The 25,616-nt window shown below is 50.4% G+C and overlaps 1 protein-coding gene across 3 annotated transcripts in view; it reads left to right on the top strand.

Moving 5' to 3' along the window:
* Nfatc1 (nuclear factor of activated T cells 1) overlaps positions 1-25,616 on the top strand; it is a 108,889-nt gene that overhangs the window by 44,355 nt on the left and 38,918 nt on the right. For all 3 annotated transcript variants that reach the window (XM_038330851.1, XM_038330849.1, XM_038330850.1), the window contains exons 5-8: positions 1,153-1,325; positions 3,143-3,283; positions 13,324-13,379; positions 17,027-17,159. In XM_038330851.1, coding sequence (XP_038186779.1) covers positions 1,153-1,325; positions 3,143-3,283; positions 13,324-13,379; positions 17,027-17,159 — 503 coding nt within the window. The remainder of the gene's footprint in view (positions 1-1,152; positions 1,326-3,142; positions 3,284-13,323; positions 13,380-17,026; positions 17,160-25,616) is intronic.

Raw genomic sequence — 25,616 nt, 5'->3', positions numbered from 1 at the left:
CGTCATCCTCCATGGATCTGAGGGCGTTACTGATCAGGATTTCACTGTCAGTCCCTAGGTTCTCTTCTCTAACTGTATAATCCAAACTTCCCAAGGACAGGACAGAGCCAGCACATCTCAGAGGAGCCAGGTTCAGCTACAGCTGCTTGGCCACTGTGATACAGCATGCTCCAGCAGGGGACCAGGGTGCTTATTCTCTTCTTGTATGGGGGAAGGAAAGGTACTGGTTTTATTATATCAAGATTTTTGTCATGTTTGGAACATTTTACTGGACTCTAGATTTGAATGAGATTATGAAGTAAAATAAAATTATGTGAAACCCTAGAAGACAAGTTTTACAAATCATAAAGATATCAAAGTGAACAAAGAGAATAATATTTCAGGCCTTGAATACAATGGCTAGAGTACTACAGGATACACAGGGAGCGGAGCACTGTAGGACACACAGGGAGGTGGAGCACTGTAGGACACACAGGGAAGCGGAGCACTGCAGGGTGCACAGGGAGGCAGAGCACTGTAGGACGCACAGGGAGGTGGAGCACGGCAGGACACACAGGGAGCGGAGCACTGTAGGACACACAGGGAAGCGGAGCACTGCAGGATGCACAGGGAGGCAGAGCATTGTAGGATGTACAGGGAGGTGGAGCACTGCAGGACGCACAGGGAGACGGAGCACTGCAGGACGCACAGGGAGGCGGAGCACTGCAGGGTGCACAGGGAGGCGGAGCACTGCAGGACGCACAGGGAGATGGAGCACTGCAGGATGCACAGGGAGGCAGAACACTGCAGGACACATGGAGGTGGAGCACTACAAGACGCACAGGGAGGCGGAGCACTGCAGGACGCACAGAAAGGCACATTCTTCTAGGCTTTTCCTCTCAGAGCTGTTCTGGAGTGTCTATGATGTCTGGGACAGCGACTGTCTGGTCTCCAGGGACTCCAGGTGGAAACTACAGTCTACATAACTGCTCAGTTCCCACCCTCTGACATACATAGATGCTGTAATCTTCTCATAGGCTTCTCTTCAGGGACGCCTGTTCAGCATGGACAGGCTAGGACGTCTAAGTCTTTTGGCCTGGCAGCCAGATGGCTGGTGCGTCTCATATTCGGTGCTGGGCTTTAAAGACAAGCCATGGCTTTTGTTTCTGGCAGCATTGACTGTGCTGGGATCCTGAAGCTCAGAAACTCGGACATAGAGCTGAGGAAAGGGGAGACAGACATCGGGAGAAAGAACACCAGGGTGCGGCTGGTCTTCCGCGTTCACATCCCACAACCCAATGGCCGCACGCTGTCTCTCCAAGTGGCCTCAAACCCCATTGAGTGCTGTAAGTAGAAGTAGAATGAGCTGTTGTTATAACTCGTGAACTGAACTATGCCATCGAAGGTGTGCTTCAGCCTACTTCCTGGGAAACAGGACTCCTTGCAGGAGTCCTGACTGCTGCATCACCATAAGAGTGTCTGGCTGGGGTACATATCCCACATGAAGCTCTTTAGTACCTGACCGAAGTACACAGCGTTCCTGCCCCTGGCAACTACAGACATAAAAAACAAAGTTGGCCATGAAGCAGTCATGTTGACTGTATCTACATTTATTCCCTCTTTATTTGGGGGAAATTGGGAAAAGGAAGTTTGGCTTTGTAGCCACCAGACTGGGCAAAGTGAAACAATTCCTCTCCATCCTTCTCTTTTCCTCTTCTGCGTTCTGCTCTTCTTCTCTTTCTTACCCAGTTCCTCTTTTCCCCCTCCTCTTTGCTACCTGCATCTCCCTTATTCTCCTTCTCTTCTCTTCTCTTCTCTTCTCTTCTCTTCTCTTCTCTTCTCTTCTCTTCTCTTCTCTTCTCTTCTCTACTTTTTCCACATCCCCAGTCTCTCTCTCTCTCTCTCTCTCTCTCTCTCTCTCTCTCTCTCTCTCTCTCTCTCTCTCTCTCTCTCTCTCTGTGTGTGTGTGTGTACATGCTCACACATGCACACACTTCTGGGGATGGAACTCAGAGCCCCATACATGGTAAACCAATGATCTGCCAGTAGACTGTACACCATGTCCCAAACCTGAATTTTGTAACTCTATAAGATTATCTTCCCTGGTGGTACCAAGGTTTTGCCTTTAATATGTGCGGTGGCCACCAGACCAAGAACAGGTATGGCTATTGCCTTCTTATGCTCTGCTTGGCTGGTCCCTGGTTAGCAAGCCTGGTCACTGAAAACCTGTCGGTTCCCATCCTGTCTACTTCTCTGAATGCTGAGAATTGGACTCTATGGGACCAGCCAGACCTCTGAGGAGAGACATAGGCTTGCTGCTTATTTTTGGTGCCTTCAGACTGTTTTGCCCCCTCCCCAGATCTCCTGGCTTTTTCTCCTAAGAGACTCCCACTGTGGGGTCTTTGGTTCCGTGCTCAACTCCCTATTCTACACACCCCTCTGTCAGTGACCCCCGGACTGTGGAGCAGGTCCACCTATGTATCCAGCTAATCCCTGCTTCCCCCAGAACAAGTGGGACCTTCCACAGTCATACACGCTGAAGCCATGTGGCTCTGCCCTCTGTCCCCTTCTCTCTCAAGCCTCTGGAGACACAGATTTCTAAGGCTGATCCTCTTCCCTGTGAGGTTAACTCTTCCCTGCCCCGAACTGTCTGACTCAAGAGAGTCAAGGTCACCCATCTGACACAGATGTTGAGAATGTCACCCCTCTCTCTGCAGCCCCCTTGCATCTACTGCCCTCCTGGAGCTGCCAGTGCTCCACATGGTCCCTCCCAGACACCTGTCAAGCTTTCCACTTTGCCCCCGCCCTTCAGGCTCAGTCTAACGCTAGGACTGGCTTTCCTATCCAGCTCTTCTGAGGGTCACACTGCCCTCCCACTCCAGGGGCCAGCATTAGGAATCGCCAAACCTATTGCTGGCAGCTTCTGAAGACAGCATTCCGTTCTACTGTGGACCATGTCCTGATGGGTTTGCTGCTATACTCCTGACCAATTGGAGCAGCACACCTATGGTAGTCCGCATAACACGGTTTGAGACCCTCTACAAAGTTCTGGGCTTGGTCAGTCCCTTATGTCGAACTGCAGAACACGGGGCCCAGCATCCCAGCCAGGGTTCCTCCAGACATCAAAGACAAAGCTTTACAACTATGACCTCCTCTGATACAGCCCAGCGGTCGGCCCAGGAGCTGCCCCTTGTGGAGAAGCAGAGCACGGACAGTTACCCAGTCATTGGCGGCAAGAAGATGGTGCTGTCTGGCCATAACTTTCTGCAAGACTCGAAGGTCATTTTCGTGGAGAAAGCTCCAGGTATGTTCTCCAGGATGGTGGATGAGCTCCTGCTCTGGGTGCTGCTGGGAACCGGCTCCTGGTTCACAAGATATAGATTCTCCACCTGCATGATCCATCTGCAGAAGGGTGTTGGTCGTAGCACGGGCAGTCACCAGGCAGACAGTCACCAGAGAGTCACCAGTTACCCACAGTGCTCTGTATAGCCTGTGATTGCATCCCCTTTGCAGTTTTGTGTTGCTGAAAGTCAGGTGAAAGCTCCCCTTGGCGTCTCCAGTCCCAGACTGGAGTTAAAGAAGCCTGCAGGCTGGGTATTTGAATGGTCCTTGCTTGGGGTCGGCTGGTTGCCTAGAGTGGAGACTAGGCCTGGCACCTGTTTTTTGCTCTTCCAGCCCTTCCTCCTGGTATCCTCCTCCCCATTTCCCTTTCATGAGGGAGACCTCACTTGACTTCTCTAGGAAGTCAGTCCCCTAAGCAAGTGCCAGTTAGTACCATAGTGGATTTAAGTATGGACCTTCTGACCTTCTTGGTGTCCATAACATGGACATCACAGCCCAGGACAGTATTTTCTTTATTACTGGAACCTTCGGTGCCACAGCCATGTGTGTGAGTGTGCTGTCTATCTCCACAGACCCCTGTACCCTATAAAGATCTCCACAAGAAGACAGAACATGATACTGGCCCTTATAGAAAGAGACAGCAGTTTTGTTTCCCAGCCACTCAGACTCAATCACACAGAAACTATATTAATTAAAACACCGTTTGACCAATGGCTCAGGCATATTTTTAGCTAGCTCTTACATCTTAAATTGACCCATTTCTAGTAATCTATATATTAGCATGGGGCTGTGGTTTACTGGTAATGTTCTCCTTCGGTGGCTACATGGCATCTCTTTTACTCTGCCTACTCTCTGTATCTCTGGATTTCCCGTCTGGGTTTACCCTGCTAAGCCATTGGCCAAAACAGCTTTATTCATCAACCAATACAAGTAAGACATATATGAAAGGACATCTCACATCAGGCACTGTCTCAGCTTTCTTCTCACCCTGTTCCATAATGGAAATACTTTACTAATTGCAGATATGGGGAATCAGAAAGGGTGGTGTCCTGAAGAGTTGTGTGAGCTGTGTATTTTCTTTACATCTGGAGTCATGGTGTCTGTGTAATCCATGGGCCAAGAGGGCAGCCCAAGTCACTTCATTTAGACACTGGGCCAGTTGCTTATCATTTCTGGAACAGTGGGGACCCTTTCTGACTTCAGATGGAGGCAGCAACTTGGTAGAGCTGTGCTGGCCAAAGAGGCTGCTGGGCATAATAGAAAGACCCTAGTCCACTGATACTCAACTTTAAAGAACAAGGGGTAAGCTGGGCATGAGCCTCTCGGGTGTCTATGGGTAGGTGTGCACTCACCCAGAGGTCCTCAGCTATCCTCCTCTACAAACACTGTATGGAGTTTGGAATTTTGGACCCAGGTCTTCCCGATGGCATTTCTCAGGGATGCCGCATGGGCAGCCGGGGCTGCCTCTACTCAGGGCGGGTATGTTAAAGATTTTTCCCCCTTTTCTTACTTACCCACTGGAGTTTTCTTGGAGGTGGTCAGTTGGCACTTACCCTAATCACCGGAAAGCATGGAGACATTCAATAGCCTCCATAATGGGATCTTGATTTTGTGCCATTCACAGGAAACTTAAGCACTTCAATCAACATAGGCTTTCAGATTTAACTCGGCTCGCCTCTGTAATCATGCATATAATTGGAAAATATGTTTTAAATCATAAAGAAAACCCAACTAAGTACAATGATAAAGAGAATTAGCAGTGCCCACACCCTTCTCTGGGGAGGTTCATTCTGAAACCATTTGACCTTCAGAACCTCGGGTACGCCTCCCTGTCAGACGAGGAGCACAGACTTCATGCTTGCACTCTGAACAGAGTACATCTCTGTGCTCAGACTGAGGATAGCCGTGCCCACCCCCTGGCCTTGTCACAAGCAGGATCCAGACAGCTTTTCTGCCTGTTTATGGTTCTTTGGAATGGGGAGGCCTAGGATGGTGCCTCTCACATTGGAGAATTGATCAGAGCTGTAGACTTGGCAGTTCTCAGCCAATAGCAGGCAGCTGGGTCAGAGCCTGGCATGGTGCAGCAAGAAGGTGCAGTGGGGAGAGTCACCTTCCTGCCTACTAAGAGAGAAGCCCTCCACTGACCACAAGCCCCCACTTCACCCCGCTGGAAGCTCATCACACTATCACTGGATTGTTCCTGCCTTCAAGCTAAGTCCACAAGGTTGCATGCTGAGTCCCTGACTTACTCTCCCGGGTTGCTGGTGATCTCTAATATGCATAAGGCAGGCAATACATGAGTAGCTGTCACCAATGCATACAGCACTGTGAGCTTTGGCGTGTGGGAACGCTGCAGTTCTTTGTCTAGACGATGTTTGTTGTTTCATTTTTTTATAATTAGATTATTTGCGTATCCACTCAGGTGTGTTCATGCAAATGGTATTTTTCTGAAGGAAGGAAACCAACATCTGCATAATTCTCTTCCTCTACAGTTGGTTTTCTAAGCAAATGCCCTCACTAACCTACCATACCATGTGAGGTGTGTAGAGATTAGCTTTTTCTAGTTGTTTCTTTCTGAGAAACTACTAAGCTCCATTTGAATTAATAGCAGAACTGGACTCTTGTCTTCTGATAGTATGTCTGGTCCATTTTAAAGTTCTGTTTTTAAACTGCTGCTTGCAGGAGGACCACACTGGGGTGCGAGGAGCCATAGCTCTGTGGAAGCTGCGAGTTGGGCAGTTGTTACCCTCTCTGGAAGGGGCCACCCTGTGGCTGTGACTGTTGTGACCATTGTTGAGTCAGGCAATCAGGACTACATCCAGGGTTCTGTTCTAATGTTACTTCCCTGTGTGATGCAGGATGCCTGAGTCACAGGTACCCCGCTATTCTGTGGGCCACCATCCAGTGCTCTGGGTCACAATGTTCAATGACTCAAAAGTTCTGTGTATCCATCAGAGCCGTTCCCCTGCCAGGAGGGCCATGGGAGTTGGGGCATTTCTGCTGCAGTGACTTGGGTAGGGGTGGTAGAGCCAGTGGCTAGCTCCTGCACCATGCACACCTCACTCTGCCTCTGCACTTAGCAGTTAAGGGAAGTTACCCTATGGTCTCTGAGGCTGGCCCCTCCATGGTCGTCCGTTAATGCTCTCTGGGAGGAATTGATACCACAGGGCATTAAGCAGCCTGACTCTGGCTTATCCGTAATGGAGAGGCTGTGGCTCTTCTCGGGCCTCTTCATCCTATCAGGCAATTGGTTACTAGTTGAAATGAGACTTTCTTTCAAGGATGAAGGTCAAAGGTTTATTCCTGAGTACCAGGGAACACTGCCGGATGATGTAAACCCTTGGAGGATATTTGTCCAGGAAGCTGAGGTAGGAGGTGAGGTGTGTGGGCACTCATGTGGGTCCACACGTCCTGCTAGATGTTGTGGCAGACTTTCGACCCATTCACTCCAAATGCTGCAGGTATCTGTCATGGGAGATGACAAGCCAGCTGTTTGCCCAAGTATGACTGTGTCTTCAGACGTGCAGCCTGGGGGGCATGTTTGAATGTGAATGAGAGCCCCCATCCTTGAGCAGTGAAAACAAGAGGTATCTTCCTGAGGTAGGCTCACTCTTCTTTGAAGAGTGACCCACGGTGAGCAGAAGGTGCTGGTTTCTAAAGCACCACCCAGCTCTGGATGTTGGCATTGCATTCAAAGTTTATACACTCACTTTCTGCTGTTTAAAAACTTTATTGAAGCCTGTTTGGGCCTCTATTACTGCATTGAAACTGTGCCGTCTGAACACCCAAACCCCAACACAGACAGATGACACTGACCCTCCTTATGCCATCTTCTGAACTCAGTGCCACTGCCCTCTGAGGCCCCGAGATACATCTGTCCCCAGAGCACAGACCTGGTATGCTCTGCTGCCCACGGATCTGCTTTCCCGGCTGACCCTTCCTCTGTTGCTTGGGAAGGTGTTGGTGCATGGACACAGGCATGGGTAGGCTGATACTGGAGCATGCAGACAGAAGGTAGAGTTTGGAAACGGTGCAAAGTTGTCTTCTATGTTTCTTTCAGTGGGCACGGGAAGGCAGAACTGGCAGGTGGGCACGTTCCATCCCTCTGAAGTAGGGCAGGTGCTCAGATGGGGATTGCACTTCCTTGCTAGCTGACTTTCCCCATCCTTGCAGAGTAGGGAGGTTTGAACAGGCATGGCGATGTGCTTTGATGAGAGCCAAACAGAAGGTGAACCATGGGAGTGGAAAGTCTCAGGGTAGAAGGGCAGACATGGATCCTCCTGAGTCTAGGAGACTGTGTGTAGGAGAAAGCGCCATCACCACCTAGCCAAGGGGGCCAAGAGACACCAGTTCACCTGGAGGATGGAGCAGAGATACTTCATCACGGCGGTGTGTCTCTCTGGAAACAGCTGGTCCCAGGGCTGGCCAGAGGAGAAGGTGCTAACCTGGGGAAGGGAAACCTCTGGATAGCTGAAGACAGCAGGGCCCTGGGAAGGGTGGGGACCTTGGGCTCTTCATGGGCCATGTGCTCTGACTTTCAGCCTGCATGTTAATTGTGATGCATTCCAAGGGATCTCTGTGTGGGTAGCACCCACTCCTGGCTAGAGCACATGGCCGGGAACCTTCAGTCTCCAGTGCATATAGCTGACAGTCTTTGCTCATTTCTGTTTTATTTTCTAAAGTACAAGTCTGTTCATGATTGCAGACTTAAGGGCATACTGTCCCGTGTCTAGGAAACAGTCTCCAGGGAGATCTATGGCTTTAAGACAATGTGTAGAGAGTAGAGGGTGTCAGTATGGAGTTGTGTCCCTGCATGGGGTAGGTGTGTCAGTATGTATATGATGTATTGCAGTGTTTAATGTATAACCGAATGTGGATGAATGTGTATGTATGTCAGTGTGTCACGAGGTGTGTGTCTGTCAGCGTGTGTATGTGTTGTGTATGTGTGTGTATGTGTGCGTGTATACGTGATGATATTAGTATGTGCATGTGTGACGTGACCGAGTACTCCATTGGCCCCAGGTGGAATGTCCCTGCCACTTTCAATGCTGAGCAGGAGCACTCAAATTCCATGACATCTTTCTACCATATGGCTGTTCCAGTTAGAGACAACCAGCCGTGTTTCATCTGCCGTAGTTCCTACAGTTCCTACCGCCAGGCACTCTCCTGCCATCTATAATCTCCGTGCCTCAAGCCATGTGGCCACAGAGACCTCTTCTCTCCCGCTTCCTCAAGAATTTCTGAAAGTACCCCAGATGCAGCTGCTGTGGGCTTTTTTACTCACCGGGTGTCTCAGGGTCAGCTGTAGGCATTACACATACCCTGAAGCGGTGACCAGCTGTAGGAAAAATGTTTTCCTTTTTCCAGTTCCCTGGCTGTGGTGCTGGGGTGGGCCAGATCAGAGGACAGCGTCTGCGCCCGGGCTCTGTACGTCATCAGCCCTCTGTGCATGCGCTTGTTTTCATCATGGGCATAAAAATACCACTGTGCTGACCTGGTCAGGCAAGGCTCCACGTGGCTACCGTCCATGGTCACTCAGCAAGATTTGGGGAGAGAGCACCCTTGAAGTTCTGCCTCACAGACATGCCCAGCTATACATGGTTCCAGAAATCACTGGCTCTGTGAGTAAAGGAAGCTGGGGGACTGGACCCAGAATCCTTTGCACAGACAGCATTTCTAAGAGCCTTAGGAGGAAATGAATTGGAAAGACAATGATAGACCCACCTTGGGCATTCAGAAATTAGATGTTGCCCAGAAGCCTCCGTGGTAGGAGGGGTCTGCCTTAGCTCCTGGTGCTGACAAGCTGTGTAGAAGCTGTATATCGCTGGTGGGCTTCATGGGCAGTGTGATGGACGCCACACAGGGTTCCCTGAGTGTTGTAGGATCCCATTTGGCCGTCACACTCACAGTCCCACTGGGTTACACCTTTCTGCCCAGTGCCTGCAGACAACAAACAACCAGATCTCTCACGGGGTGCGGTTCCCGTGGCTTTATGCTGTCTGCTCTGTGCCCAGGATGCTTTCATTTTGACGAGAGAGGTCCCTTTTCCATGAGCAGTGGCACAGGTGTGACTGGGTGTGTCTGTGACGCTCTGGTACTGGAAGTACTCATTGGAGAGGCCGTGTGGGAGATGCTGGACTTCATGGGGGGGAGTCTAGTGAGAAGGATGGGTGTGTGTGTCTGTGTGTGTCTGTGTGTGTCTGTGTGTCTGTGAGTCTGTGTGTCTGTGTGTCTGTGTGTGTTTGTGTGTCTGTGTGTCTGTGTGTCTGTGTGTGTCTGTGTCTGTGTGTGTCTGTGTGTGTCTGTGTGTGCTGTGTCTGTGTGTGTCTGTGCATGTGTGTGAAGTAGGGGGGGTCACCCTGAAAGCGACCAGAGTGTTGGTTAGCCAAGCAACCTGTTGTGAAGGGCAAGCCTGGTCCTCAGCCCTCTGGCACCCTGCCTCACTGTGGATCCTCTTCCACACAGACTCCCACATGGTACCATTACTACCAGCCCCCTTCTCCCCGGGACAGAGTGGCTGCTGAGTCACAAGCTTCAGGTGGTCGCCTGAGAATCTATCAGCTCTTTTCCTCCCCATCCAAACGCCCACACCTTGTGGATTTGCCTCTGGGATAGTTTTTGGCAGCAGAGTCAAGAGAGTGTCTGTGTTTTGCTGTCCTGTTTCTTTCACAGGATGGCATTTTCATGCCCCTAGTAGTAGATCCCAGTGCTCTGCTCATTTCTTTGACTGACCAGTACCCCCGTGTGGCCAGTCCACACAGATAGGTTGCACAGTAGATAGGCATGAGTTGCTCCACTCTCTGTGCTCGTCATGAATGAAGTTGTTGTGAACGTTCATAAACAAGGTTCTGTGAGTGTCTGTGCCTTCCTCTTGGCACATACCTGGGCGTGTGTCTGTCCTCAGCTAGCCAGTGCCACCAGGCTATTTTCCAAAATGCTGGGCAGTCTTGGTCTACCTTGGGGTGCTGCTGAGGAGCGCAAAGCTGCCCTCCTAACCAGAGAAAAACAGGCATCTCAAAGGCCATTGGCTGAAGGAGTTTCCCCAGCAGGAACCCAAGGCATACATATCTGCATGGTCCATGGAAGGTTAGAAAACCCACACACGTACCAGGCTGTCCACACTCAGAGCCCCTCTGAAGTGCAGCTCTGCATGGCCTCTGTTGTGCTCCCCAACCTCCTAACACATCCATCCTGGGGCTTCACCAAGCTGGGATGTTTGGACCCGCCCCTCTCTCAAGGATGGTGTGATGCAGATGCAGAACAGGAAGGGTGAAGCCTCCTGCCCCACCGGCGCGGAGGAGGTAGAAAACATATCCCAGGATGCTCCTCCACTCCTGAGGAAACTTCAGCTGGAAACAGTGGCTCAGCCCCTTCCCTGGCCTGTGACTGGCCTGTGGTGGCAGCAGCGTCCTGCAGCCAGTGGAGCCGCTTCAGACCTGCAGGCTGGCTGTGTGGAAACCTTGGGTGGGTGTGGTGGGGAAGCCTTTCCGATGACTCACACTGCAGGGAATTCCCTAATGATTTGGAATATTTTTACTTCTGAACTGGAGCACAGTTTCCTACTGAGAGCCTAGGGAGCTCCCGATAAGATAGGACACAAAGGCCCTTTTAGGATGGCCGGCTGGCTCCCTGCTGGGAGAGGCGAGATTCTCAACAGGGCTGTGTTAACTTGCCTCTGAGCATGGGCTCATTGTTGAGGATGCCATGGGCTCCTCTGGGTCAGTTGACACTCTGATGATTTCCTTGGCATTATAAAGGGCCATCTCCACAGCACTGGGCCCCTGGGCTCCTGCTAGAAGCAGCCTGCCCTGTGTGCATTTGATAGTCTGGTCAGCTGTGTCAGAACAAGAAGAGCCATCACTCAGTTTCCTCACTGTGTGGCAACTGCAGATGGAGGAGTGAGGTCCGGATGGGACCAGTGCTTTAAATACCCTGACCTGGGAGGAAGTGATTGACAGCAGCCCCTTCATCTTGGTGGCTGCAAGGAACCATAATTCAATGGGAAACGGGAATCTGATGAGTTATCTAACTTGGTACAAGTTAGAAGACAGGAATGGAGCTCTGTCTTGTCTGCTGTTGGTAGGCGTGGTGCTGGATGAGAGCTAGCCTATCATGTCATGGCAGCTCTCGATGTCCTCCTTCTCAGTTGCTCTGATAGAGGGAGCATTCCTCATAGGCAACTGTGATAGAGGGAGGGATAAGACCTTTCTTCTTTTGTGCAGCCATGCCCAGAGTGCCCAATCCACCTGTATGCCTACATTTCATTAACTTTTTGCCACATGATTTGAACTCAGGAATTTGAGCATCTCTCCATTCTCAGAGGTGACAGAGCTGCTACACAAACTCTTAAAGGGCATGGGATGTAATTTCCCTCCACAGAGAGCCCCAGTTTCCTTCTTTACGTCTCCAGGCTTAACTGCTGCCTCTCCTTCTTGGACAGGAAGGCTGCACCTTCTCCACATGGTTCTGAGTCTGTGCTGGAGCTTTCGGGATGATGGGGGCCACCCTACAGTTGGTGTGCCTCTGTCTAGGCAGAGAGTGGCCTTGCTCAGGGAGATTTCAGAAGCTGTGGCAGAGGTGGCAGAAATGTGCCGCCTCTGCCCTGTAGACATCAAACCTAATCTTCACATGCATAGCATGTGGCAGGGCTGCACAGCCAGCGCGTGGTCAGAGAGTTGCATGTCGGCACTTCCTACTTGACCCTCATGGTGACATGGTGACAATACTTCTGCTCAGCTGAAGTCCCCGAATTGCCAGGGCCAGGGGGTCCACTCTCGTGACATTCCAATGCTCTAGGGATGGCCAGGTGTATTTTTAGTATCCTGTTGTTTTCTCTGAGGGGTGTGGCTAGGGAATCCAGTTAGAGCTCCTCCTGAGCTCAGCTGATTGGTGATTTGCTCGGGGCCTGGAGCGTCTTGTAGGCTGCTGTGGCCTGGTGAGCCTGGGTGGCTCTTGGAGCCTCCGATGACTCACATTTCCACCCTGTGCCTCCACCCTCCACCCACCCCTGTTCGGGACTGAGGGAAGGAGATGGTGTTTGATTTATCAGTAATGTAGGGTTAGCGACAGACAAATGGACTGGGAGCAGAAATCAAACTGCTCATCTCAGGAACTGAGTTCATTTGGGAGAAGATAAAAGTTGGGATGGATATCTGTCAACTCGGGGGGTCACCCAGCTGTCCCCAGGTCATGGGCCTGTCAGCAGGCCTGGGGACCCAGAGCCTGTGAGTGGCAGACACCCTTCCTCTAAGCACTGGGTCCACACCTCACCGCCAACCGAGAACAATAAGAGCTTTCACTGTGCCTATGGGAGCCTTTTAATTTTTTTTTTGTAACATGCAAACGGCCACTGGACTAAGGTTAAAAATACCACGTGTTTTGCATTTCCAGGTCCTGATGTGGCATGAAATAGCCAAAGAAAGACTTTTCTTATCCTCAGCATTTCCTCTGGACAGAGGCTTGGGCATTGCCCGGAGTTCTCCCAAAACACACAGGGAAGCTGGTGGGATAAGGCACCAAGTGGCAGCACCAAGTTGGGCTCTGTACATGTCTTGCTGGGTTTCGGGGTTTCCCTGCCTCTCTCTCTCTTCTGTTTTTGTCTCCCTCAGAAAAGGCTGAGGTAGGAACCCTCTCTTGATGTGTGCTGGGGCCACTAAGATGTATGTAAACATGGACACAGGGATGGACCATTAGAAACATTCTTGACTGTGTGGGTCCCTCCTACTCAGAAGTTACTCTGGATTTTGTCTTTGGACTTTACTAACTATACAAGGCCAGTCCTTTGAATCTGGTCAGTGCTCACTACTGGAAGGGCCAAATGTCTAGAGAGCCCAGAGCGCTGCCCTGGCCCACACCCTGAGCAGCTAGCTAGGCACTGTCGTTCCCTGATATCACCATTCCTTCCCATTCTCCCCTCCCTGATCTTTGGTTTCTGGGTCACCTGTTTTGAAGACAGACTATGCCCACACGAAGTGACAGATTTCTTCCTGCCCTTTGTTCCAGATGGCCACCATGTCTGGGAGATGGAAGCAAAGACTGACCGAGACCTGTGCAAGCCAGTAAGTACTTAGGATCCTGAATCAGGGACTAGAGGCCAGTCTAGGGCTCCTGTTAAAATGAAGAAATGCAAAAAAAAAAAAAAAAAAAAAAAAAAAAAAAAAAAAAAAAAAAAAAAGACAGAGGCGGTGAGAAAACACAGCCAAAAATCCCTTGCCCAAATAAATGCCATCAGGATAGAGTTGGAGCAATAGCAGTGACCGTGAGGACAGAGACTGGATGGAACTTGAGGCCTCTTTGTGCTGTGTTTGCTTTGTCTTTTAGAGGTACCAGATCCTATCTCCTCTTGCTAATGCTCTACCTCCGGGAGAGCTTGGTGTTCTAAGTCTCATTCATGGACACCAAGCACCTGCCTGGACATGCCACCCTGCCTGTGTGACTTGCCACCACCCTCTCCAGAGAATGCCTCAACTACCGAGCGCTCTTGTTTTGAACTTCACATGGATGAAAAGGGTAGACCTAACCGGATAGCTTAGATCTGCTGGTTGGGTTTGCTGATGAGCTGTGGTAACCGTGTGGCATGACCTGTGGGTGACATAATTAGTCTCCCGCCTGCTCATAGACATGGCACCTGCCAGTGCTGCTTCTTCACCTTCACATCAGGCCGTTGTTGTTTGTGATTGGCTAATTATGTTGGAAATATGTTTTGCTACACCAGTGTGCTTCTGACTGTTGATGTGGTCTCCTTTCTCACGGCCGCCGGTTTCTTCACCTCCAATGGCCGCTGGGGACAAAGTGGAGTCAGGCCTTATTTGCTAACTACAGTCTGTCTCCACCATTCTCATGATTTTCTCTCTGGTTTGCTTGGCTTTTACAGTGCCTGAAGTTGAACCAAGAGCCGCACATGCTGGGCAAATGCTCCACCACTGAGCTATATCCCCAACCCCAACAGTGTATTTTAATTGGACATTTGGCCAGGGATGCTTAAAGCAATTATTAGTTCAGACAAGTCAGAAAACCCTTGCTGAGTTCTGTGTGTGTTCTCTCCAGTCTCAGGATAACAGAACATACTACAGCCAGGGAGCAGGTTTTCGTGAAGGCATCTAAAATCCTCCCCGACTCTATAGCTCATTCCACTGACTGCTTTCCAATAGTCCGAGCAGTGCTCTTGTGAACACAGGACAAAGGGGGCCTTTGGTGTGCTCTGAGTGTGTGGAAGTGGGGTTTAAATGATTTAGAAACCCTGGGCAAGTATGAGTAAAGGGCTTTTTCTCTTGGGCCACCTGTGAACACTGGGCAGCCAGAGTCACATAAACAGGACATGCTGGTAACAGGACTCACAGAGCAGACAGGTGGTCACGGCTCTCATTAGCGTACAGTCGCCAGGGTGTTTGCTTCACTTGTAGCAAGCACAGGCTGCCTTCCCGCCCTCTGGGTGACTCTGTCAGAATGAAACAGCTTTGCTTTGCTACTGCAGTTCCTCTTCCAGGCACCTATCCACTCTCAAGAAGCCTTTCAGAGTCTTTGTCAGGTGGACGAGTCCTCTCTGGCCAGGATGATACTTGTTCATGAAGGTGAACATTAATCATTCATCGGCAGCGCCTGGCTTCCTCCCTCCCACTGAGGAAGTCTTTCTCTGCCTCATTCTAGTTTCTCAACTTCACACAAGAAGCCCTTGTGGAAATATTGAAGAAAGTGGCATGCACCTACGTGCACATGTGCACACACGCGTGCACACACACACATACCACATAGAGGCACACACAAACACACATGCACTGCACACACATTGCATCTGTAGGTATTTCAAAGATGGGTTTCTGCTGTGTTTGTGGTTATACCTTGCATACAACTGAGAATATGAACTTGAGGTAGCCCGTGCTAACTGCAGCTCGTGTTGTCTCTGACAACATTGACGATCTCCCATCATTAGATTTCAGGTCACATTTCATCCAGCTCCTCCCCTGTGTCCTAGGGCGGAGCTCCTGTGGAAGCGGTCTTGGGATAGGGTTGAGGTGCCTTGACGTGCCAGGGAGGAGAGCCTGGCACTCGAGGCCATTTTGTATTCCTTACTCAGGGGCTTCAGAGACTTTTTTTTTTATTCTTTCTCTTTCTTTCTTTCTTTCTTTCTTTCTTTCTTTCTTTCTTTCTTTCCTTCCTTCCTTCCTTCCTTCCTTCCTTCCTTTTATTTTTTTATTTTTTAGGCTTCAGCTTGAGCATCAACAAGACGTGTCTCCTTGTGTCTTCCCTTGCTTCCTTTTGAAGAGTTGTTTCTTTCATTGACGTGGTAGCAGCTGCCGCCCCTGAGTGCCAGCTGTACCTGCAGCTTCCTTCAATGCAGCAGGTCCTAAAAGCCACCCAGTGACAGTCTCTGTCCTTTCACCCGACTGAACTCAAGCTTCACAGTGAGACCACTAAAAGCTGGACACAGCCCAGACCTGAGTGGCCACAGTTTGGGGCAGCCCCCTACAAAGGCGACCATGTAGCCTGGGGAACACACTGCAGCCTCCCTCAGCCGCCTTTTATTTGCCCCTCCCCCACCCTCATTTCTTCCAAATGAAGGGGAGGAAATGCAACAGCTGCAACAGGTTGCTAGAGTGAGCGTTTCCTGGGGGAGGCATCCCAGGGGACAGAGCCCAGCGCACCCTGGCCAGTCCTGCCCTGGGGCTGGTGTCTAAGGGCTCTTAGCACCAGGCTCCCTCTGTAATCCAAGAGGCTGGATCTGAAGTTCTCCTGATTTCTGTTTCTATTACTGAGGTTTTATTATTAACACAACTCAATAAAGTTTGCTGCAATTGATTTGCTACCTTTATAACAAGCTATGGGTAATTACTTTAACAAAAGAAATGATACCATGGATTTTCTGATATATTTTTTTCCTAGTCTGTTAAACTAAAGTCACATGAAAGAAACAAAATGAAGAAACTTCATGGATTTGAAATCGCCAGCAGAAATGTGGTATAACGCTCTAAAGCACTGACCTCTTTAGTGTGACTGTGCCAAGTTCCAGGTTCACCTAGGACCAGGCACCCCCGGGAGTCCCCAGCTCACCGTCTACATTTGGTTGTTTCCACTGAGTTCCAAGGGCTTGTGCCTTGCATATTTGTTTGCCCTTGAAAGAGCATGTCCAAAGCTTGTATATTTCTGTTTAAAAACAGGAAAGACAGCCCCAGCCAGCACAAGCTGTCCAGTTTTATCTTCCCTGTGTTCTCAGCTGTTCCAGGGTCCTGGGCTGAGAGCTGCTTTGTCTTCATTTTGAGGAAATTGGGGATTGTGGCAGACACCGCGACTGTTGTTACAGCTCACTCTGGACAGTGTCCACAAGGAATGCCCCCTCTCATGTCTCCAAGTAGGCAGAGAGCAATTCTTTTTGTCTGAAGGTCACTGGGCCTTGGATGTTGGGGCAGTAGTAGTCCTTAGAGTCTGCTGCCCCAATAGCAGGGAGGCGACTCCATTTTCTGAGAGATGCTCGTGGGTTCTCTCTTCTTGGGCTCTGTTCTGGCATACAGGTCTTCCAGCCTCTAGTGTGGGAATTCAGGGTTCCTCTTCCCTGTGAGTACACCCTATGGCCGATTCATGATCAAACGTGAGCGGGTCACACACCGAAGTCGCCGTCGAGTAGCCAGAGACGGCTGTTTGAGTTGATGGCAATGCCTCAGCATTTCTGGTCTGTGAGATCCTGACTTTCTCTCTGCTGTTTTCTCACCAGAATTCCCTGGTGGTGGAGATACCACCTTTCCGCAACCAGAGAATCACCAGCCCTGTCCAAGTCAGCTTCTACGTCTGCAATGGGAAGCGGAAGAGAAGCCAGTACCAGCATTTCACGTACCTTCCTGCCAATGGTAACGCTGTCTTTCTAACCTTAAGCTCTGAAAGTGAGCGGCGAGGAGGCTTTTACTGAGCCACAGAGGCCGTGAGAGGATGTTGTTATAGAAACAGTGTGGCTGTGTTGCTCTGTTCACACCACGAGATTGCCTATTCACAAGACCAAGTCGCCCACCCACTCAAAGAAAAGCAAAGCCCGGGTGTGTTTGCCTGTGACTGGTGCATGCTGGGGGGATCACTTGCTAGCCTTTCTGCAAATGCTCAGCAGCCAAGCAGCCAAGCAGCGGCACTCAGAAGCTGATAAGGTCGGGGTATATCTATCTACCCTCTTTGAGTCTTTGGGGGTAGAACAAGCATTTGTTAGAGCAATCTTGTAGGTAGCTTCAAAAATAAGCCTGCCACAGCCACTGGGGAGCATACACAATGTTGTCCTTATAGCGATGGTCCCACACCGCATGCAGGGTCCTCGCTTAATAATGCCATCCCCTGGTGATGTGACGCCTTCAGATGAGAGGTCTTCTGCTTGAGTTTGCTCATTTGGGGAATGGCTTCTTTTCATTCAGATATGATCAGTTCACCGTTTCAACTTTCTAGACTGTTTTATTTAAGAAAATACTGTTATTGTTTTTGGGTTTTTTTCTTTTAAAAAAAAAAAACTCTTTAAGGTTGTAGAAAGGTGTGTCCCAGGCATCTGGGGTTTTCCTGTGTGGTGCAGGCCATTCTCCTGTGGCAGGATGTGTGTGCAGAGAACAGAGTGGGCTGTTATCCTGAGTTTTATTGTATTTTGAGTAAGCTCAGCTATGTCAACAACCTTTTTATACTGTTCCTTCCCCCCCAAAACCTTAAGATATGCATATCATTTAAGAACCCTGTCCAAGTCAAGACTTTCACTACCCGTGAAAGTAGCCACATTGCTGTCTTAGTAAAATCAAGATTTTTTTTTTAAGGTTTCAGGGTCTCTTTTTGAAGTGTAAAGACATTTGGAATATCTTAGTAAGAAAAATCGGTATTAAGATGCTGAAATCAACGGTCTAATCAGGCGAGCCCTAGGGATGCCCTTCAAAACTAGAACAATAACTTTGTTAAGTTCCCATACAAGGGCATCCGTGTAAGCAACTGTGAGAGCCATGGTGAGCCTCAGCACAGCTGCCCACACCCCATCCTGCTACTGCTCTGGAGCTTATTCCACAAGGCTTTTTCTTTCATGAAATAATGTACAACCTTTCTTACAAAAACAAATATTTGGTCTTTTTTATTTGTTTGAAAATGCAATGATTATGTCCTGATTATACTTCAAGCATGGTTGATCCAAAATTTACAAAGGTCTAAACCTTATAAAGAAAAAAATTATTTTCTAAAACAATGTAGAAATTTCATGAAGATTAATGTTCCCTTGTTCAGTGGCATATCTGAGTCCTTGACGGTGATTCTGTACGGTGCTCAGTTTAGTAAAGAGCATTGGGGGGGGGGCTCTGTGGTGCAGTGTGTGCAGTGAGGCCTCAGGGCCTGGTGGCCGAAGTTCACCACTGCCTCCCACACTGCCACCCCACATGGAAGCAGCATCTAGGCAAGCCAGATGCTCCACACTTTGGTCTGCACCAGCCTGCCTCCCGCAGTCTGCAAAGCCTCTTGCTGGAACCTCCCAGCTGCCCATCAGCCTCCTGCGTGGTGCAGGTCTTCCTCAGCACTTCTGGGTTCAGCCATATGGTCCCGACTTCTCTTCAACCTTTTCATCTTGCTCCCCTGACTCTTGCCTCCAACCCCAAGATGGCTGTCCACCAGCAGCATGGCCCCGGGGACTGGCTGTGTTTCCACACCACTAGACTGTGAGCTCCTTCAGAGAGACCTTGGCCATCGTAGGGTTGAATCTCCAGCATTATTCATTGCCTGGTGCCTGGCTGGCTATCAACATGTGTTCTTTTTTTTTTTTTTAAATAAATAAACACACAGATGGAGAACTCCCGCTCCCGTGTCCCGTGTTCTGTCTGGTGTTCTCCCTCCGTGCTCTGTGCCATCTCTTGCTCGGGGATGTGTCTCTGAACATGGTCATGCTGACAAAGGGCTGTATTCATAGCACCTGTGTTCCCGGATCGCTGCATTTGAGTCCTGGAGACCCTCCAGGGCATGAGAGCTCGTAATTAACCTGGGTCCATAGTGCTTGCGCTTTGCTCCTTAGACATTGGCTGTGAAGTTACAAGCCTTCCCCTCAAGTCGTCCTGTACTATTAAATGGACTTCACGTACATCCCTATTTCATGTACCTGTGACCACTGTGGACGCAGGTTCTCAGGGCCATAAAATATGCTGTTAGGTGTTTGAGAAAGCAGGAATAAATCCTTTTAAACCCTACCTGTGAAATTCATTTTCTTCCATAGACATATAAAATCAAAGCTCATTTTAGTTTTCCTTCAAACTTAGGTGTGAGTATGCTTCAAAGGACTGCATCAGACCCCCTTGTGGAAAGGTCCTGTTGTTGCACAAACCTGCCCCATGTACAGGCTCCTCTGAGTTTCAGGGTGTTGGAATCAAAGTGCCCAAGGTACTCTGCTCCTTAGGAGGCAGGAGGGACACCTCTAGCTTTCTGCCCCATAAGCTCGATGGGTTGACACCCACCTTGTACCATCCTCCTCCTTCCTTACTCTCAAAGTAAAACCATGATAGGAATCAGGTGGCAGAAAAATTCGATGAGTTCTAGGACCTCTAGGTTCTGGGGCAGTGGCGGGGGGGGGGGGGGGGCTATGTCTTTGGTGCATGGTCTGCGGTGGCTCTGGAAGGGCAGTTTGGCCTCTCCCCTCCCCGCCCCCATTTGGGGTGTGTCTAGCAGGAAGAGTTTCCACTTGAATGTAAGGCACCATCCCATTGGTGAACATCCCATTGGAAACCCTGCACCGGGCCCTGTGGTGTCTCTGGGATAGTCATCAGGCCCAGATGGTAAAAGCACCTGCAACCTGAGAGGAGGCTTCAGAGTCCCAGAGCCAGCCAGAGAGGGCCTCCCGGGCTTCCCGAGCCTCTTGCTCATCACTGGTTTAGCTTTTCTCCCTGCAAGGGGAATATACTATCTTCCTCCCTGAGCAAATAGCAACTGAGATGGACACCATCGTGAGATGGGGCTATGCCGGGAATGTGTAGGTCTGAGCCCATATTCCAACGTGTCAGAATTACAGAGTGATGAGTGGGTGTGGGGATGTGTCCCATCGGAGTTCCAGGATGAGCATCTCTGCCAGTCTGAGCCCCCAGAAGAGTTTTACCCACAGCTGCAGGGGTACTCAGAAGAGAATCGGTTTACCTTAAAAACACACCCCAAAGTCAGTGTTTCTGTACCATGAAAAGATAAATGGAAATAAACTGTGGGATTCTGGAATTCTGTCACCTCATCTGAAGCTGTTTCAGGTGGTTAGGAGCCCTGCCCTTCCTAGCCAGGACAGGGCTGTGCAGGTGAGAGTGAGTGCTTCCTGTCCTGAGCCCAGGACACCTGTCCCTGCCCCCAGCACTGGGGACTCACCTGGTGGCAGAGACCAGTGCCTGACTGTAGGACAGTAAAAACACTCCAGCGGAACCGGTGTCTGGCAAGCAACCCCCTGAGCAGGTGAAGCCCAGAAGGACAGAGCTACCCTAGGATCAGGAGTTGCACCCCGCCACACCCTTCTTTGCATGGACTCTTGGGTGGAGCCATGTGCGACCTAGAGAATAAAATATCACAAGTTACTTTCTTGAACCCTTCCTGGTTATTAAAAAGTGTATCTTCTGGTCATATGCCAGTTATGGAGATACATTTCCGTCTCGGAGAAATAGGGTCAACCATGAGACTACTTCTGCCAGGTCCAGTTATGGAGATACATTTCCGTCTCGGAGGGATAGGGTCAGCCGTGAGACTACTTCTCCCTGGTTCTCGGTTGTGTCACTAGGTTCTGGAATCATGGAGACTCAGATGCAGTGTAGCAGAGAACCTGGGCCCAACCATAGAAGTGGAGCTCCCACCTTATGGTGGATTTCAGGCATCATGGACCCTGTGGCTCAGTCACGGAGCTGAGACCATGACAACCATAACTCCATTGAAAGTATCAGGCCTCAACTTGTAACTGCCCTGGCCTGGGTTCAGAGACCATGATGACATGGCAGAATTGAGCAGAGTTTATGGCTGTCTGCTGTGTACCCACCACCGCTCATGCAGCTGCTCTCCTATTAGAAGCCTGGGGCTGGAGAAGAGGACCAAGATTGCCCTGTTCCAAGAGTGTCTTAGGAGGGGTCACAGAACACAATAGCCTATTAGGATAAAGGGCGGGACAGTTTCCCTCACTTGCCGTTGTTCAGCTTGACCCTGCCTTCTTTAAAGAGCCCATGACGACTTCAAACAACAGGGATCACAATGTGGTGTGTGCCATATATATGGTGTTAATTCTAGGGACTGTGTTGCCTGATTTCCTTCCTGCAAGCTAAATAAAGTCCTCATGAAGATAGCAGAGGGCAGGTTGGGTAAGGGAGAGCTGTCTCCAGCTCCTGGAGCTACAGGTGCCAACTACTCTCAACTCCCGAATGGCCTCAGTAACCAACTGGCCATTGTAGCTGTGGCAGGTGTGTACCTCGATGTTCAGATGACACTGGCCAGTAGGCATTTGGGATAATGGCCAAGGGCTGCCTAGACATCTGGATCATGGAGTCCTGATCCCTTAAACTCTCAAATCCATCTCCAGCAAGGAGGGATCTGTTTGTCATCCTGATACCAATGTGACAGAGAGATTTGACTCTTGCCCTATGCCAGCCTTCTGCATCCATGAGGAATGTTGGGCACCGAAAGAAGCCATTTCTGCATCTTTGTGGTCTCCCAGGTCTTTCCAGCTGTCAGAAGGCCTCAAATTGGAGTGAGAGCTGCTGGCACCCTTGCCTAGATGCTAATATGATAGCACTGAGATGTAGATCTCTTAACATGTGCTATAACTGTGTGCACACACCTGTGTCTGTGCACTTTCTGTTTTCATGTAGGGGAGGAACTGAAGGGTAGAGATTGTCCTGAAGATCATAGGATGAGAGAGAGAGAGAGAGAGACAGAGAGAGAGAGAGAGAGAGAGAGAGAGACAGAGAGAGAGAGAGACAGAGAGAGACAGACAGAGACAGAGAGAGAACCATGGAACCTATGTGACACCCAGTTGCTGAGGAAGGAAGGGTTGGAGAGGGAGGCCCCAGGAGCCCTGCCCTGTGGCCTCTCATGGAGAGATAACAGGACACAATAGCCCATTAGGATGGAGAGCAGGAAGGTAGCTTTGTTTAGAAATCTAAGGGCCATGTGCCACCAAAAACAAACAAAAATATGAGTCAGAGTGAGCTGAACACCCAAGGAGATGAGTACCTAGGCGTGCATGGGCAGGAGGGTGGGCAGAAGGTAGCTCCGCCTGTGCTCTGCCAACAGAGCTGCCTGCCAGACGCTGCCTATGCAGTACTTTCAGGTCCCTGGCTGCCCCACCCAGCTCTGTCCTATGTGGTATCACAGTCCCTGAGCCCCAGCCGCTGGAGGGGGAGTTTTCGTCACAAAGAGAAACTCCGGCAGCTATTGGCTAGAATATCACTGATGAAAGTTTTTGGCGTGTGTGGCCTTTTCAGACCACCACTGCCGTGGAGCATAAATGGCCCTTATCACTCCCTACCTGACTGCGTCACGGCTGATCCATGCGGGCAGTGGGCTGGTGTTCCTTCTTGCTCTGTGTCAAGAACAGCTCCATCGCTGGGAGCTAGGACCTAGTGACACATCTAACCTCCATGTTCCCTTGGATGCTCCCAACCCTCACCTGCAGGACAGATGAGAGGACTAATGAAGCTGTGTACAAAAGGCTTGAGTCAGCCAGTCTTGGCATATGCTGGGGATAGCTTCCACTGCCAGCCCCCAGGGGGCTGAGCTTCTGTCCTTCAGTTTGGTGCTTTCTGCTGGAACATAAACTTCCTTAAGCACCGCCCCGCCCCCATACATCCCTCGGTCCATGTCTAGGCTCTCTGGGAGACTAGCTCCCATGTTCCCAGGAAGCTGGAAGCCACACACATGCATAGCCGTTTTGTATGCTGGATGACAGGTGTGTTTGTCCGTCTGCCAGCTCTTGGGTCCTTGACCTGCAGAATTTGTGGACCCTCAGTGGGAAGATGTGTGAAGCCTTTTGGCCTGGACTTGGATGGCTCTATGTGTTCTCTACCCCTGACGTCTTGCCCCTGAGTTGTCATTCCTGAGCTGCTGATGTTGCTGGTGAGACTCGGGCTTTAATGCCCCTCTGCCACGAAGACAACCTGACTTCTGTTCTCTAGGAATTTTAAACTTTGGACAAAACCTCTTTTGTATGGAAACATAGTGAAGTAATTCGAGACAGAACACTGGAGTGTGCTTGAAAAGGCAGGGGTAGAGCAAGGTGGCCTGGATGGCAGAAGTGCCCGCCTGGACTGAGCATGCTAATGAGGAAGGCCATGGGATGGTGTCTGGTGCCTGTTTCTGCCCATAGCCAGGTTTCACTGAAGGGGTTCTATAAGGGTACCCGACTACCTGCTCCACCACAGTGACAAGATACCGCCAGCTGGCTAAACATTAGTCACCAACCCATCTCCACATAGTCCTGTTGGGGCTTGGTTCTTTATGAATTTGGGGGGGGGCATCCAAGTTCCCCCAGCTTCTCTAGATCCAGAGCTTAGGAAGTAAGGTATGGCCTGTGATTGACATATGCCCAGAATGCCAGGTGAAGCAGGCTGTGTACCCACAGCTCTGCCTCAGAATCCTTAGACAGGGTCCTACTGACTCAGAGCTGGTAGAGCCTTGAGCCGTAGGACTGAATTAAGCCAATGCTCATACCTTGGTCATTAGAGTTTCCATCCTGTCTCGTGTGTTGTGACTGCATTCGTGAGTGGTGGCCTCCCACGTGGTATGCAGGAGCACCTCACACACTGAGGCCTGAGCTGGGCAAGCATACTTAAACAGAAACCCAACACAAGCACCAGCTACACAATTGTGTGGTTTCCCTTTGTGCACACACGCCTCGTGTGTCAGGTGCTGGGTCTTCGACAGAGCGAGAGGACTGAGGGCACAGGAGTCAGATGTCAGTGAAGCTTGGCGGGCGTGGTTGCTCAGTTGTCCATATTTTCTTAGCAAGCTGTCGTCTTTCCCCAAATAAAATGGCTGGATTTGTGAGGTGCTAATAGCTGGGGGAGCCTGGAGCTGATACCCCAGAGTAATGCATTTAAAGTAGGAGCCATTCTGTCTGTCTGTCTCTGTCTGTCTGCACAAAGGCCTGTGTGATGTTTGACTAATCCCAGGCAAAGACCAGGCCCATCTGCATGGCTCTGGCCCACAGTAGATACATGCAGGTTCCCCCGAGCACAGTGTATGTGTCACCAGGCCCCGGCCACTACCCTGCTCCCTGTTTGAGAAGTCAAACCTAGTGTGTCCTGCACCCTGGGCGAGCCACATTCCAGTCCAGCTGGAGGTTATTGACGCCAGTGTGACACAGTGTGCTTGAGATGTCCCAGACGCCTCTCAGGAAGATATACACTATGTTAATCCACAGGAGGGCTGGCATCACCCACTCCCTCATCGAGGCGGCCAGTCTTAAGGTCCAAGGCCAAACTGTGAATCAAGAGCCTCCATCTCTTCTGGGTCCTCTTGAGGACCCTCTGGCTGCCTCTTCTCTATTCACCTAAGTTTCTCAGTGGGTGTTCACGAAATACACACCGAAGTTCCTGGGTGAGGAACCAGCTGTCCACTAGCAAGCCCACAGGGATATGGGGCAGCAGAGGGAGCTAGGATGGTTAGGCAGAAGTGTTTCCAGGCTCACCTTGTAGATGGCTTCAGAGGGGCTGTGGCGAGCAAGCACAGAAGAGCTGGATCTCCTGGGAGCCCTCAGTGTACACACACAACCCCGGTCCCAGGAGGGACTCAACCCACGGTTTCCTTAGCCACGATGTAGAGAGTGCCTCCGCTCTGAGTCACAGAGACCCTGGCTCTTGCTGAGCCTTGTGCACAGCAGGCAACTTTGGAGTGCGCCTCTAAGACATTTTAGAAGCAGAGCTGCCCAGAGTCTCCCAGCCTGACCTGGAAGGACATGTCCCAAGAGGTTAAGGACATGTGAGGCCTAGGAGTAGAACACCAACAGACCGTGACCTGCCCAGTGGCACCCAGATGAAGCCTATTGATCTCATTGGGTGGCATCCTCCACTCGCTATTGCCATGTAGGAACAGGAAAGCATTTGCTAGGCTTAAGTATCAAGTCTGGAGGCCAGGGATTCTCTTAAGTGCTCTTTGGCCCACAGACCATCAGTGCAGGAGCTGCGAGATATTATGGGACTAGGAATGAGCCTTCCCCATCACACATCTGAGCATCTGTCCCACCTATACATGATTTGAGGAATTCTGAAGGCCAGTGAACCCCAACCCGGGACACAAACTCTGAGGTGACTCCAGGCCAAAGATGACAGCTATCCTTAGTCTCTGTGAGGACTGGGCTCCCCGCA

The sequence above is a fragment of the Arvicola amphibius genome, chromosome 5, assembly GCF_903992535.2.
Source record: "Arvicola amphibius chromosome 5, mArvAmp1.2, whole genome shotgun sequence".
Taxonomy (NCBI): domain Eukaryota; kingdom Metazoa; phylum Chordata; class Mammalia; order Rodentia; family Cricetidae; genus Arvicola; species Arvicola amphibius.
The sequence above is the reverse complement of the archived record's forward strand: the minus strand, read 5'-3'. Positions and strand labels throughout refer to the sequence as shown.